This window comes from Haemorhous mexicanus, chromosome 32 (genome assembly GCF_027477595.1).
Source record: "Haemorhous mexicanus isolate bHaeMex1 chromosome 32, bHaeMex1.pri, whole genome shotgun sequence".
NCBI lineage: Eukaryota > Metazoa > Chordata > Aves > Passeriformes > Fringillidae > Haemorhous > Haemorhous mexicanus.
The window spans coordinates 2125096-2140875 of NC_082372.1; the positions used below are offsets into that span (position 1 = coordinate 2125096).

At 55.0% G+C, this 15780-nt stretch overlaps 2 protein-coding genes across 2 annotated transcripts in view; one reads left to right on the forward strand and one right to left on the reverse strand.

Annotated features, from left to right (window-relative positions):
* The window catches only part of LOC132340466 (uncharacterized), a 34354-nt gene that overhangs the window by 15918 nt on the left and 2656 nt on the right, over nt 1-15780 (reverse strand). Inside the window, exons 4-6 of the mRNA XM_059871492.1 lie at nt 14970-15713; nt 14724-14912; nt 13408-14412 (exon numbers count right to left, since the gene is read on the reverse strand). Coding sequence (XP_059727475.1) covers nt 13408-14412; nt 14724-14912; nt 14970-15713 — 1938 coding nt within the window. The remainder of the gene's footprint in view (nt 1-13407; nt 14413-14723; nt 14913-14969; nt 15714-15780) is intronic.
* On the forward strand, nt 627-5773 carry LOC132340512 (uncharacterized). Its single transcript, XM_059871553.1, has 3 exons — nt 627-775; nt 1141-2202; nt 2603-5773. The coding sequence occupies exons 1-3, from the start codon at nt 761-763 to the stop codon at nt 4610-4612; spliced, it is 3087 nt and encodes a 1028-aa protein (XP_059727536.1). The 5' UTR covers nt 627-760; the 3' UTR covers nt 4613-5773.

A 15780-nucleotide genomic window follows, 5' to 3' on the forward strand; every position in this document is an offset into this window, starting at 1 on the left:
ACACCTCAAGGATCTCCATGGCCGCTGGGAACACTCTGGGAACACTCAGGGGACACTCTGGGTGACAAACACGCCCAGGTGACAGTTAGGGATACGTGAGAACATGGCGTGGGTAGATGGAGGAAGCAGGAAGATGTGACCTCACTGTCCCCCCTGCCCGCCCGGCCGTGGGGTCAGGATGGGGTCCCCCACGTCTCCCCAATGTCCCCAGTGGGACCCCAATGTCCCCTGAGTGTCCCCACATGGCCCTGGTGTTGCCCTGATGTCCCCCAGGAGGCCCAAGTGTCCCCCAATGTCCAGCTGGGGACCCCAGGGACACACCTGGATCCTGTTGGGGACCTTGGGGACACCCCTGTGTCCTTCCCTTGGGGACACCAGGACCACCCTGACATCCCTGTCCTGTTTTGGGTCACCACGATGTCGCTGATGTCCCCACAGTGTCCCCAACAGGACCCTGGTGTGTCCCCAGTGCCCCCAGCAAGACATCAGAGGGGATAATTGAGCCTTGTTGGAGACCCTGAGGGGACATCGGGGTCCCATTGGGGACATCAGGGGACATTGGGGACCCAGCCCTGGCCCAACGGGAAGGGGGGGGATGGTTCGTGACATCACCACTTCCTGTTCCCCTGTCTGGCTGCGCCACTTTCCTGCGTGTCCCCAGCTGCCACCCGGGTGTGTTTGTCACCCGAAATGCCCCTGGAGTGTCCCTGGAGTGTCCCCAGAGTGCCCCCAAGGCGTCCCTGGAGTGTCCCCAGCGGCCATGGAGCCCCGCGAGGTGCGACAATCCCAGAGTTGTGGGGGGGAGGGGACAGAGGGGACACGGGGGTGACAGAGGGGATGGGGAGCAGTGGCAGGAGGGGACGAGGGGTGACAGAGGGGACATGGGGGGTGGTGAAAGGGGGCAGTGGGGGATGCATGGGACATGGGGGTGGTGGGAAGGGAAAGGAGGACCTAGTAGGTAGGGGGAAGGTGACAGAGGATATGGCAGGAAGTGATAGAGGGGACGAGGGAGTGACAGAGGGACAGAGGGGACAGCAGAGGCCTTCAGGGAGGGACAAAGGGGACCTTGGGGACAGGGGGCCACCCCAGGAGGCCGTAAGTGTCACCAGGTCCATGACACCTCCCCTGTCCCCTCCCCAGCTGTCCCCAGCCCTGCTGCAGCCACAGGTCACCGTGGTGGCCATCCTGGGCGAGCTGCTGGCCACCCTGCGTGGTCTGGACATGATGCTGCCCGCCGTGAGGCTGTCCCTGAGGTGCCTGTCCTGGGACCTGGAGGAATTCACCGAGGAGCTCCGGGACAGCCTGTGCTGCGTTAGTGACACCTGGAGGCGCCACACTGTCCCCTCCGATGATGATGAGTCTCCCACCTCCTATGATAATGACTCTGTCACCTCCCTGAGCCGGGCCCTGGCCGCCTCCAAGAGCGCCCCATGGATCCCCCAGAACCGTGTGACAATGGCAGCCAGGAAGTGGCAGGGGCTGGTGGCTGTGCTTGTGAACAGATGGGCCCAGCTGGCCATGGCAGCCACCAAGCTCCCCAATGCCTGGAGGGATTTGGCTACCAAGGCAGACGACAGGGTGGCCACTGCCACTGCCCGGGCCAGGGAGCTGCAGGACAAGGCTGCCAGTGATGGGACAGCTCAGGAAAACATGGAGGAGCTGGGTCAGCTGCTGGGCAGGGAGGAGGGGGATGAGGAGGTGTCTGAGGATGAATCTTCATCCGAGGATGCATCCTCACCCTCGCTGGGGGAAGAGGTCGTGGAGGTTGCCAAAGCATCAACAGGGGCCATGATAGTGAGACAGCGGGTGGAGACAGCCCTGGGGCTGCTGGAGCGCTTGGTGGCCGCGTGTGACGAAGCCACCGCCTTCCCCCGGGAGCTGCAGCGCCTGCTCAGGGACATCGAGGTTGCCTTGAAGGGGACAACTGAGGCATCCCCCAAAGTCCCCGAGGACTTGGTGGCCAAGGTGGCTGTGGCCGAGCAGCTGTGGGAGGCCAACACCCGCCTCGTCAAGGATCACCTGGGGGAGACACTAAAAGACATCATCAGGTTCTATTTCACTGGTGCTCCCGCCAGCCGCAGTGCCTGTGGGGTGGCCGAGAGGTGCCAAAGAGCCATCGAGGACATCCCAAGGCTCGTTCAACCCCCAGAGTGTCCCCAAAGTGTCCCCAAGGTGTCCCCAGTGAGCATGGAGCCCCAAGAGGTGCCATGGCAGGAGAGGGGGCAGTGGGGGATGGAGGGCACAGGGTTGCGGGGGGAGTGGCAGGAGTGGACAGGGGGTGTCCAAGGGGACAGGAGGAAGTGGCAGGAAAGGGGGGAGGTGACATAGAGGGGGAGGGGAAACGAGGGGGAGGGGGTAGTGGGAGATGGCTGGGACATGGTGGGGGAGGGGACACAAGGGCTGGCAGGGGGGTGGCAGAGGGGAGAGCAGTGAGAGTGAGGTGGTTGCAGGGGCTACGAGGGGAGGGGCAGGGGGTGGCAAAGGGAACAAGAGGCTGACAAAGGGATGGAGGGGACAAAGGGGACCCCTAAAGGGCAGGGCACCACCCCAGTAGGCCGTAAGTGCCACCAGGTCCCTGACACCTCCCCTGTCCCCTCCCCAGCTGTCCCCGGCACCCCTGCAGACACAGGTCACTGTGGTGGCCATCCTGGGTGAGCTGCTGGCCACCCTGCCCGGTCGGGATGAGATGCTGCAGCTCATGTCCCCAAGGTGCCTGTACTGGGACCTGCTGGACTTCACCAAGGAGCTCCGGGCCACCCTGCACCGCTCTGATGACACCTGGAGACACCACGATGTCACCTCCAATGGTGATGACACTCTTGCCTCCCTGAGCTGGGCCCTGGCCACCTACAAGAGCATCCCAGGGACCACCCGGAACCGTGTGACAATGGCAGCCAGCGAGTGGCAGGGGTCAGTGGCTGCGCTTGTGAACAGCTGGGCCCGGCTGGCCAGGAAAGCCACCAAGCTCCGCTACACCTGGAGGGAGGTGGCCACCAAGGTGAACACCAAGGCAGCCACCGCCACTGCCCGGGCCAGGGAGCTGCAGGACAAGGCTGCCCATGATGGGACAGCTCAGAAACAGAGGGTGGAGCTGGGTCTGCCCCTGTTCTGGGTGGAGAGGCCCAAGGTGGTGACTGGGCCTGAAGCCCGGGTGAAGAGAGCTGCCAGGGTGGCTGCCAGCGAGGCCACAAGGGCCACCATGGTGAGACAGCGGGTGGAGGCAGCCCTGGGGCTGCCAGAGCGCTTGGTGGCCACGTGTCACAAAGCCACCGCATTCCCCCGGGAACTGCAGCGCAGGGTTGGGGACATCGAAGCAGCCCTGAAGGGGACAAATGAGGCATCTTGTGATGTCCCTGAGGCCTTGGTGGCCAAGATGGCCGTTGCTGAGCGGCTGTGGGAGGCCAACACTCGCCTGGCCAAGGATCACCTGGTGGGGACAGTTGACCACATCTACAACTCCTATTTCACTGGTGGTCCTGACAGCCCCAGTGCCTGTGGGGTGGCTGAGCGGTGCCAAAGAGCCACCGAGGACATCCCAAGGCTCCTTCGAACCCCAGAGTGTCCCCAGAGCATCGCCCAGGTGTCCCCAGTGAGCATGGAGCTCCAAGAGGTGCGACAGGGGGTGGTGGGGGGGGACAGAGACTGCACTGGGGGGACACGCGGGCTGGCGGGGGGTGCCAGTGGGGACAAGAGGCTGATAAAGGGACAGAGGGGCAAAGGGGACCCCTTGGAGGCATGGGGACCACTGCAGGAGGCCACAAGTGCCTCCAAGTCCCTGACACCTCCCCTGTCCCCTCCCCAGGTGTCCCCTCCACAGCTGCAGGTACTGGTGGCCGTGGTGGCCACCCTGGGAGAGGTGGTGGCCACCATGACTGGGCCAGACAGGGGCAAGCTCCTACACAAGTCCCCAAACTCCCTGCATGAGGGCCTGAGGAGATTCACCCGAAACCTCTGTGTGATCCTGGACCACGGCAGTGTCACCTCCCTGGGCCACCGTGGTGTCCCCTCCCTGGGCCAGGCCCTGGCTGCCCACAGGGCAACCCCGGGGACCACCTGGGCCAATGTGAGAGCTGCAGCCAGTGCCTGGCACGAGCTGGTGGCCAGGCTCGTGGACAGCTGGGACTGGCTGGCCAGGGAGGCCACCAGGCTCTGTGAGAAGGTGGTCATGGACCAGCAGCTGATGGTGGCCCTGGACAAGGAGGAGGTTGCCTGGGAAATGGCCACACATGATGCCCAGGTGTCAGCAGCCACCAATGAGGCCATGGGAGAGGCTGTGGTGGCCACCAGGAGGGGACATTGGGCAGTGGTGGCCCTGGGGCCGTTGCAGCGCTTGGTGGCCACATGTAACAGAGCCACCTTGTTCAACTGGAACATGGAGTGCCGGCTCAGGGACATTGAAGCCATCCTGAAGGGGACAAATGAGGTGTCCCCTGATGTTCTCCAGGCCTTGGTGGCCAAGGTGGCCAAGTTTGAGTGGCTGTGGAGGGCCAGTGCCCGCCTGGCCAAGGATCACCTGCAGGGGACACTTGGGGACATCCACAACCTCCTCTTGGGTCCCTGTGGTGACCGTAGTGGCCCTGGTGGCCCTGGCAGCCATGCAGTGGCCAAGTGATGCCAAAGAGCCATCGAGGACATCCCAAGGCTGTGCAGGAAAGTTTCCCATGGGAGCAGTGACATCCTCGGGGACATTGTTGCTGTCACCTGTGCCCTCCCGTACAGTATTTGAGACAGATTTGGGGAATTTTCTGGTAATTTTCAATGATACTGTCCCAAATCCTGATGGGAATTCCTGGGGTGACATCACTGGGGACATTCAGGGAAACTCTGGAGACACTCAGGAACAGGGGTGAATGAGTCTCCTCAAGAGCTTCCAGCTTTCCACTGTGCCTGCAGCAGAGCCAGGACATAAATGAGAATTTAATAATTGCCTTTTGCACATTTCTGTTGCCTTTTGCACATTGTTATTGATCACCACCAATTTGATACTGTGTTTGATACTGATATTGATTATCGATGATTCCTTGTAGCTGCTGGTTGGTGCAATATAATCTGTCAGTTCATGTGTGCACCATACAGCCAATTAATGAATAAATGAATGAATGAATAATTGAATAAATAAATAAATAAATAAATAAATAAATAAATGCCCTCTGTATGAATCACACTGGGCTGATCTGAACTCTGTGTCAGACACGTTACTTGACCCCTGTCACTGTCATATTTTCTGAAAAAATCCACTTTGCCCAGGATTCTTCTCCTGGGAAGCCTCAGAGAAAAAAAGAAAATCATTATCTGGTTTGCTTCTCCTGTGTTTTGCTGCTTTGGAATGTGGTTGGAGATTGTTTATGCAACACGTGAATTGTTTTAACTTAATGACCAATCACAGCCAGCTGTGTCAGACTCTGGAAGGAGTCAGGAGTTTTTATTATTCATTCTTGTTAAGCCTTCTGTCTGTATCCTTTCTCTATTCTTCAGGAGAGTTTTGGTATAGCATTCTTTGATATAACATATTACCATCAAATTGTGAATTAGCCTTCTAAGAACATGGAGACAGTTCACAATTCCTCCTTCTTCCTGGGGACCCAGCAAATACCACAGACCCCACTGAGGGACCAGTGGTCAATAAATCCATCCAATGTTCCTTGAGGCGAGCACAGCCAGGGAGCTGCTTCAAGGCGCTGTCACTGAGAGATTTCCCCTTGGAAACCCGGGGTGGGATGGAAATACACCCGAGCAGATGGCAAAATTAAACTGATATCAAAGCCTCGTGGAATAGGGGTTAAAACATGGGGTCTCTAAAGCTGTAAATTGGTCAGAGCTTCACTAAGTGAGGCATAATTATGATGAATCAGCCACTGATTTTTTAAACAGGAAACAAGAGAAACTGCCATCAAATATGCTGATGTAGATCCTGAATCAGCTGAGGGTAAAACATATCTGGTTTTGTTTTGTGTGGTTCAGGCTTCAAATGATAGAAGAAGAAAAGATAAAAGGAGTTTAAGACATAGATAAACTGCTGGAGGGTGCCTGGAAGGTGTTTTGAGACAGGGGCCCAACTGAAAGAGTTCATCCCAACCTAGCAAGAAGAATACTCAGGAAAAGACACCCAAGAAAGCTTCCCCTGTGGAGAAGGAGCAGAGTGCATCCTGTAAGATATGGGGGTGCTGGAACAGGGACTGTCCAGTGCTGAAACAAAAATCATGAGTCCCTGTTGAGGATTTGTTGCAGATTGAGGAGTTTTTGCAGGACAATGGCCATATTCAGCCGATGCACGATCCAGCCTGCTTGGGATAATGGACAATGGACACGTTCACAAACAATAATGGACATATTCAGAAAATGGGGTCGGTATATCCTTGGAAAAGATACAAGAAGAAGAGTCAAATGGACTCAGCAAGTTTGTCAGTGAGCTTGGGAAAGTAAGGAAAAAGTTCATGGGTGGGACAGAAAACCACAGCCAGACGCGTGAGAAGTTAGCTGATCCAATCAGCATCCTATCTCAGACATGTGAACTGCTAAGCTTAGCCAATCATGTATTAGCTAGAGACGCGTGGACAGTAGAGAATTATTATGAATACAGTCTTTTTAGGGATAATCAATTTGGCTTCACTGGATCATATTGGTTGTGGTGTGATGTCCCTGAACCTCTGCATCCTGCACTTTTCCCCCCACATTTCTGGTGGAGATCACGGGCAGCCCTGAGAGGGACTTGAGGACAACAATTTGGCTGCTGTGCAGAGGATCAGAGCCAGCCCTTGAGGAGAGGAGAAGCCGGTCGAAAGCATCCTCACTGCCCCAGTGAGAGGAAAAGGTTACTGGAGCTCCAGTTGTAGATGTCCTGAATCTCGCCCTGATCAAGGTGAGCGGCCGGGGAGGAGATGGGGTCTGAACATGAAAGGGAAGGTGTTCAGAAACTCCTCCAACACATCCTCTCTAAGAGAGAACAAAAGTATGATGCTTCCAATTTGAAAGGACTATTACACTGGGCATGGGAACATAATCTCATACTAGGAGCACAGGTTGCTTTTGACATTTTGACATGGGAAGCTGTGGAGCGAAGGTTGTGGGACTGTGTTTCATCCGGGGGGAACGAGGCAAAAGAGGCATCTAAGTATGCTACTGTGTGGAAAATCATCATAGAAGCTTTACAAGGTTTAAAGGCAGAGAGGAAGGCTGCTTCTGCAGCTTGTTCTGCCCTTGCCTCTGAGCCAGAAAAGCCTCAGGCCTTCCCGGTAACTTCAGTTCAGCCACTGTTTTCTACAACCTTAGATATTCCCTCGCACAGCCCACAACCCCTCAGCTCAGCATCGAGCATTACACCAACTGCTCCTCCAGCTCCTAGTGAGAAAGAGGAAGCTGCTGCCTCTTCAGAGGTGTTGGTCTGCAGACCAAAGGACACTTGCACTCGCAGTGAAAAAAGTTCTTCGGGCTTGTTAGTCTGCAGAACAAAAGACTGTTCTACTCAGAGTGAAAAAACTGCTGATAACAGTAACTTAGAGACTAAACATGCTGTAAAGGATAAGGAAAGAGATGTTGTTCTGTATAATACTTCTGTTGAAGAGGATTTAAGGTCTCTTGTGGACAATTTACAAAAATTGGTAATTCAACAGAAGGATTCAGTTGTCCCTAAAAGAGATTATTCTTTTGAAAAAATGGCTCTACCTATGATTGTGGGTTCGGACAGACAATCAGGAAAGCGGGTACCTCCCTCTCATGTTGTCTCTGAGTCAGCATCCCAGCTGGTTATACAAAATCCTCCCTCTCATGCTGTAAAGAATGTGGAATTAGAACTGGAATGTGACCCTTAAATAGAAGCAGCAAAAAACCGCAAGTGGCAGGGGGTTATTACAGAAGCGATTATAAAAGGGACTTTTGTCGCAAATGATTTACAGGCTTTTCCTGTAGTAACTAATGGTGGAGGTAGAATTTGGGAACCTTTTGATTGGAAGATTTTAGAGAGGGTAAGAAATGCAATCTCACAATTTGGCTTAAAATCCCAGCTTGCACAGTCACAGTCAAGGGGGACTCTGCTCACTCAGATCGTCGACAGCCGGAAGTGCCGGACTGGACGTGGACACCGCAGTAGACGTCACCATCACGGACTCTGCTGTTCACCTGATAGACACCAATGTAAAAGGACCCTTGGGGGTGGGCTTAGTGCTTTTCTGTTAGGGAGATCATCTGCCAGTAAAAGGGGATTGGACATAATCCCTGGGGTTATTGATGCGGACTATCAAGGGGTTGTTAAAATTATGGTTAGAACATTTTTCCCTCCTGTGTCTATTCCCAAAGGTTCAGGAATTGCTCAGCTTGTTCCTTTTAAGTCTTGTGTCTCCTGTGCAGGCGACAAGGAGCGGGGAACAGGAAGCTTTGGTTCCACAGGTAACCCAGAAGTATATTGAGCCATGGACATCACAAGAGGTAAACCAAATCAACAAGTAACACTGACACATCCTAATGGTGATTCTATTACTAAAAATCTCACAATTGACACTGGGGCAGATGTAACCATAATTTCACACACAATATGGCCTAAAGATTGGGCATTAGTTAACCCCATTTTAGGCATTTCAGGTATTGGGGGGACTCAAGCAACTCAAATGAGCAAAGATGTGATTACCTTTACCTTCCCAGATGGAGTAAATGCATCTATAAGGCCTTATGTCATGCAAACTCCTGGTACTTTGCTAGGTTTGGTTGGCAGGGATCTGTTATGTTTTGGGGAGAAAATCAAAAACTCCACAACTTTGTAAAAGTTGTAAAGCTGGTATGTTTATTGCAGCGCTGGACGCATGCGGGGATTACTCCCCTAAAAAGGCATGCGTGCCTCTGGGATCTCCAGGTCCCTTTTTATCTTTCTCCTCAAATACAAATGCATACAATTTCACAATAGGTTCATACATATTCATTTTACAGACTTCGTGTGACATTTAGCGCTAGTTCTTTTGTTATCAGAAAGAATTCCTAGGCCATGCAAGCTGCGGCTTAAGGTTCATTGTATAAAGTGTAACTTAAAAACTTGGCAACAAGTTCGTCAGGAACATAATTTAGCCTTGATTTGAAAGAAAAAGCAAAAATTTAAGCCTACTAACCTAACATGCAATAGATGCTCTAACCATCTTAACACTTTTACCCCAAGAATAGCATTAGCTAAATTTTTAGGGCGTAATTCGGGGAAATATTAGAGTTTTCTCCAGGATGTATCTTTAATAGCAACATATGAGCAGAGATTGTTACTGTGAGTGCAGTTTAGACTTGTTTTCGTTGCTCTAGTAAACCAAATTGTACTAGGGAGCAAGATAACAGTTACTGAATGTAGAGTGGGAATAGCAGTGCCACAAATCCATCACGTTAGTGATAGGGAGTGGGAACAGGCCAAAGCATTTTGGGCAAAGTGCAGGTGTGATCGTAGACAACGGCAGCAATGGCAATAACCTGGCAGATATTAACAATGTTGCTGAGTGCAGTGATTAAGGAGACGCAGGGAATGTGCAATATAGAGCAGCGAGCTAACATGTGGGTTACATGGGCTAACAGGACAGGGCAAGAATCCTTCTGCTTATTGCTAGCTACACCTTCAGATCCATTTCCTACCTGCTTAATTGGAGTTCCCTTAGACTCAACGGAAGAATTTGGAAAATGGACCAGAGCTCAAATTTATGGTAACTTAAGCAAGGCCTGGTCAAATTGGTGTACTAATCAGAATGGAATAATCACAGAAAATTGGTGTCAAAAGCAAAAAATCCCTAGAAATCCTTCAGGAGCTCAGGCATTTAAAATCACTGAAAATTTAAAAACTTCAAGTCAGGAGCCACAGGAGCTGGATATTCTGGGATCAGTGCCAGGAAATTATTGTTTGTTCTTTGAGTACTTCAAGGGCAGAGAGCTGATTAGAGAGAGGTCAGGAAAGCCCAGAGATGACAGCACTTGGATATCTCCTGTTTCTTCGTGGTATTACAATACCACGGCATACTGTGCCAACTGGACACGGTCTGTGCCCCTAAAACAAAAATCAGCAAGCATGTTGCCTCCTGGAGTTTTTCTCATTTGTGGAGATAGATCTTGGACTGCAATTCCTCAGAAAGCATTAGGAGGACCTTGCTATTTTGGGAAACTGACACTGTTTGCCCCTAGAATTCAACAGATGCTTAACATCAGGCACAAATACCAGCGTCAGAAATGTAGTGTGCATTCATTAGGCTCAGGCTGTAAGGATAATGTAGAATTGTGGAATAGGCCTTCAGTTATGCTGGCATCACTTTTTACACCAGGCGTAGCTTCTTCACAGGCCCTTACGAATTGAAACTATTGGCTTGTTGGACAGGAAAACAAATTAACATTACATCTGCAATACTGAATGAGCTTACCACTGATGTAGGTAGCATATGTCACGCTGTGCTACAAAACAGAGCTGCTATAGATTTTTTGTTGCTAGCACAAGGATATGGGTGTGAGGATTTTGAAGGGATGTGCTGCATGAATCTCTCTGACCACTCTGAATCTATTCACAAAAAACTGACACTGCTTAAGAAGAATGTGCAAAAGCTCAGAGTTGTTGAGAATTCCTTTGATGTGTGGCTAAAATCCTGGGGAATAAATTGTGCTACTTTGTATCCTTTTTTCAATTCTGCTTATAGTGCCTTGCTTACTACGCTGTATGCAGAAACTAATTGACCGTGCTTTTAAATCAGTCTGGCTTGTGCAAAAACAAATCGGGGGAAATGTTGAGGATTTGTTGCAGATTGAGGAGTTTTTGAGAAACAATGGCCATATTCATCTGATGCACAATCCAGCCTGCTTGGGATAATGGATAATGGACACGTTCACAAACAATAATGGACATATTCAGAAAATGGGGTCGGTATATTCTTGGAAAAGATACAAGAAGAAGAGTCAAATGGACTCAGCAAGTTTGTCAGTGAGCTTGGGAAAGTAAGGAAAAAGACAGTTCAGGGGTGGGACAGAAAACCACAGCCAGACGCGTGAGAAGTTAGCTGATGCAATCAGCATCCTATCTCAGACATGTGAACAGATAGGCCTGGCCAATCATGTATTAGCTAGAGACGTGTGGACAGTAGAGAATTATTATAAATACAGTCTTTTTAAGGATAATAAATTTGGCTTCACTGGATCATATTGGTTGTGGTGTGATGTCCCTGAATCTCCGCATCCCACACTGTTCCCCCCACAGGAGGGGACTGGTGACAGTGGACTGGTGGGATTGGGATCCTGGGACAGGACTGGGGACACTGGGAGGGGACACTGGGATGGGGACATCAGGGAGGAACTGGGGACAGTGGGCTGGTGGCACTGGGGTGGAACTGGTGACACTAGGAACACTGGGATTGGGACACTGGGACAGGATAGGGACACTGGGATGCTGGCATTGGGATGGAAGTGGGGACACTGGGGTGGAACTAGGGACTCTGGGACACAAATGGGAATACTGGGACAGGGACACTGGGACAGGATGGGGACACTGGGATGGTGATATTGGTATGGGGACAATGGGTGGTGGCACTGGGATGAAACTGGGATGAAACTGGGAGCACTGGGCTGGTGGCACTGGGACAGGACTGGGGACACTGGGCTGGCACTGAGTTGCTGATGTCAGCATTAATTAATTTATTAACCCCCAAGGCCCAATTGTTTGTGAAGGCAAATCTCTTTTTCCATCCATCAGTCAGGGAACCCTTCCCATTGTTCCTTTGATCTCTCAGAGCTGGTTTGATCTCCCTGCAGAGCCAGAGCCAATGTCCAAGGAATGGCACCCGCCGGGGAGGAGCGGGACGATGTGATGTCACCTCCCAGGCCCCTTCCCCTGCAGGGACATGGCCCACTGGTGGCCCGCTGGTGGCCAGGTGTCCCCTCCCTCCGCCAGGCCACTTGGCAGGACACGGCCACGGCAGGCAGGGCCAGCAGCAGGTGACCATCCTTGGCCACCCCCAGGGACACTTCAGGGACATGGAGACACTGCTCAGGTGGCACCAGTTCTGTCCCAGGCTGGTGGCACTTGAGGGACTCTTGGTGACACGAGGAGCTGGTGGTACTCGAGTGGCCACAAGTCTCCCCAGTGACGTCACAGCCCCAATGACATCACAGCAGTGACATCACTGGCCCAGCAACCTTGGGATGTCCTCGATGGCTTTTTGGCACCGCTCGGCCACTGCGCAGCTGCTGGGGCCACCCAGGACACCATGGCCACCATAGGGACTCAAGAGGATGTTGTCAATGACCCACAGAGCCCCCAGCAGGTGATCCTTGGCCAGGCGGGCGCTGGCCACCCACAGCAACTCAAACTTGGCCACCTTGGCCACCAAGGCCTGGAGAACATCAGGGGATACATCATTTGTCCCCTTCAGGATGGCCTCGATGTCCCTGAGCCGGCACTCCATGATCCAGGTGAACAAGGTGGCTCTGTCACACTTGGCCACCAAGCGCTGCAGCAGCCCCAGGGTCTCCTCCACCCAATGTCCCCTCCTGGTGGCCGCCATTGCCGACCTGGTGGCCACCACAGCCTCTCCCATGGCCTCATTGGTGGCTGCTGACACCTGGGCATCATGTGTGGCCATTTCCCTGGCCACCTCCTCTTCGTCCAGGGCCACCATCAGCTGCTGGTCCATGACCTCCTTCTCACGGAGCCTGGTGGCCTCCCTGGCCAGACAGTCCCAGCTGTCCACGAGCTTGGCCACCGACTCCCGCCATGCCTTGGCCATGGCTCTCACATTGGCCCAGGTGGTCCCTGGGGTGGCCTCAAGGGCAGCCAGGGCCTGGCTCAGGGAGGGGACACCAGAGTCGCCCAGGGAGGTGACAGCGCCGCGGTCCAGGGTCTCACGGAGGCTCCAGGTGAATCTCCCCAGGGGCGCGTGCAGGGACTTTGGGGGCACACAGCGCCGCACGCCCCGGTGTGGCCTGGTCACAGTGGCCACCACCTCACCCAGGGTGGCCACCACGGACACCGGAGCCTCCAGCAGCTGGGGAGGGGACAGGGGAGATGTCAGGGACCAGGTGGCATTTGTGGCCTCCTGTGGTGGCCCCTGTGCCCTCCTGGGGTCCCCGTTGTCCCCTCCCTGAAGAACTTTGCTGTCCCCTCCATCCCTTTGTCACCCTCTTGTCCCCTCTGCCACCCCCTGCCACCAAACTCGTAGATCCTGCCACCCTCTGCTGTCCCTTCTGCCACCACCCTCCAGTCCCCATGTCCCCTCCCCCACCCAGTCATTCCCATCCCCCACTGCCCCCTCCCACCCTGTGTCCCCTCCACCCCTCTGTCACCTCTCCTCTTCCTGACACTCCCTCCTTTCCCCTTTGTGACCCCCTGCACCCTCTCACCACCCCTGTGTCCCCTAGAGCCCCCATTGCCCCCTCCCCACCCAGTGTCCCCTCTGTCCCCTCTCCACCTGGTCTCACCTCTTGGGGCTCCATGCTCACTGGGGACACCTTGGGGACACTTTGAGGACACACCAGGGGTCGAACGAGCCTTGAGATGTCCTTGATGGCTCTTTGGCACCGCTCGGCCACCCCACAGGCACTGGGACTGGTGGGAGCACCGTAGAAAAAGAACTTGATGATGTCATCAATGGCTCCCAGCAGGTGATCCTTGGCCAGGCAGGCGTTGGCCTCCCACAGACACTCGGCCACGGCCACCTTGGCCACCAAGGCCTCAGGGACATCAGGGGACGCCTCATTTGTCCCCTTCAGGGCAGCCTCGATGTCCCTGAGCAGGCGCTGCAGCTCCCGGGGGAAGGCGGTGGCTTCGTCACACACGGCCACCAAGCGCTCCAGGAGCCCCAGGGCCGCCTCCACCCGCTGTCTCACCATGGTGGCCCTTGTTGCCTCGCTGGTGGCCTCCATGGCCTGTTCCCTCACCCGGGCTTCATGGGCATCCAACTTCTTGGTCCCCTCCTCCCCGCCCAGGGCCTGACCCAGCTTTACCATGTTTTCCTGAGCTGTCCAATAACGGGCAAGCATGTCCTGCAGGTGCCTGGCCCGGGCGGTGGTGGCAGCCACCATGTCGGCCGCCTCACTGACCGCCCTCTTGCAGGCATTGCGGAGCTTGGTGGCCTTCCTGGCCAGCTTGGCCCAGCTGTTCATGAGCACAGACACGGATGTGTGCCACTTGCTGGCTGCCATTGTCACACGGTTCTGGGGGGTCCATGGGGTGCTCTCATACGCGGCCAGGGCCTGGCTCAGGGAGGTGGGAGGGTCATCATCATCCACAGTGACATCCCGGCACCACCAGGTGCCATCAATGTGGTACAGGGTGGCCCAGAGGTCCTTGGTGAATTCCTCCAGGTCCCTGTACAGGTCCACTGCGGACACGACCTTCATCTTGTCTTGACTGGGCAGGGTGGCCAGCAGCTTGCTCAGGATGGCCACCACGCTGACCTGTGGCAGCAGCCGGGCTGAGGACAGCTGGGGAGAGGACAGGGGAGGTGTCAGGGACCTGGTGTCACTTATGGCCTCCTGCGGTGGCCCTGAGCCCCTGAGGGGTCCCCTTTGTCCCCTCTATCCCTTTGTCAGCTTCTTATTCCCTCTGCTGCTCATGGGCCCTCCACTTACAGCCCTTCCCATCCCCTGTCCCCAACTGCTCTCCCCTCTGCCACCCCTTGCCAGCTCCCATGTCCCCTCCCCACCATGTCCCCCCCTACACTGCCCCTTCTCTGACCCATCCCGCAGTGTCACCTCTGTCCCCCTCTCCTCCCCTCCCCCCGCCCCAGTCACACCTCTTGGGGCTCCTTGCTCACTGGGGACACCTTGGAGACACTCTGGGGACGCTCCAGTGGTCGAACGAGCCTTGGGATGTCCTCGATGGCTCTTTGGCACTGCTCAGCCACCTCACAGGCACTGGGGCCAGTGGGACAACTGTTGAACAAGAATTCAGTGAAGTCTGGAACTGTCTGCAGCAGGTGATCCTGGGCCAGGTGGGCGTTGGCCTCCCACAGCCGCTCAGCCTCAGCCACCTTGGCCACCAAGGCCTCAGGGACATCAGGGGATGCCTCATTTGTCCCCTCCAGGGTGGCCTCGATGTCCCTGAGCAGGTGCTGCAGCTCCCGGGGGAAGGCGGTGGCTTCGTCACACGCAGCCACCAAGCGCTCCAGCAGCCCCAGGGCCGCCTCCACCCGCTGTCTCACTACCATGGTGGCCCTTGTTGCCTCGCTGGTGGCCACCCAGGCCTCTCTCCTTACCCGCGCTTCAGGCCTGGCCACTACTCTGGCTCCCTCTTCCTTGCCCAGCACCTGACCCAGCTCCACCATGTTTTCGTGAGCTGTCCCATAATGGGCAGCCTTGACCTGCAGCTCCCTGGCCCTGGCAGTGGCAGTTGCCACCTTGTCATCTGCCTCGGTGGCCAAATCCCTGCAGGTGTTGAGGAGCTTGGTGGCTGCCCTGGCAAGTTTGGCCCAGCTGTTCACAAGCAGAGCCACTGACCCCTGCCACTTGCTGGCCACCATTGTCACATGGTCCCGGGTGGTCCCTGGGGTGCTCTCATAGGTAGCCAGGGCCTGGCTCAGGGTGGCGGGTGGGCCATCATCATCAGAGGTGACAGTGCGGTGCCACTGTGTGCCACCAATATGGTACAGGGTGGTCTGGAGCTCCTTGGTGAATTCCTCCAGGTCCCAGTACAGGCACCTTCGGGACACGGGCAGCATCTCCTTGTCCAGCCAGGGCATGGTGTGCAGCAACTGACCCAGGATGGCCACCACACTGACCTGTGGCTGCAGCCGGGCCAGGGACAGCTGGGGAGGGGACAGAGGAGGCGTCAGAGACCTGGTGGCACTTATG

Bases quoted from the DNA above. Each gene is read 5' to 3' on its own strand.
- LOC132340512 (XM_059871553.1), top strand. The intron at 2,203-2,602 runs GTGCCATGGCAG...TCCCCTCCCCAG, and splicing joins TGAGCATGGAGCCCCAAGAG to CTGTCCCCGGCACCCCTGCA.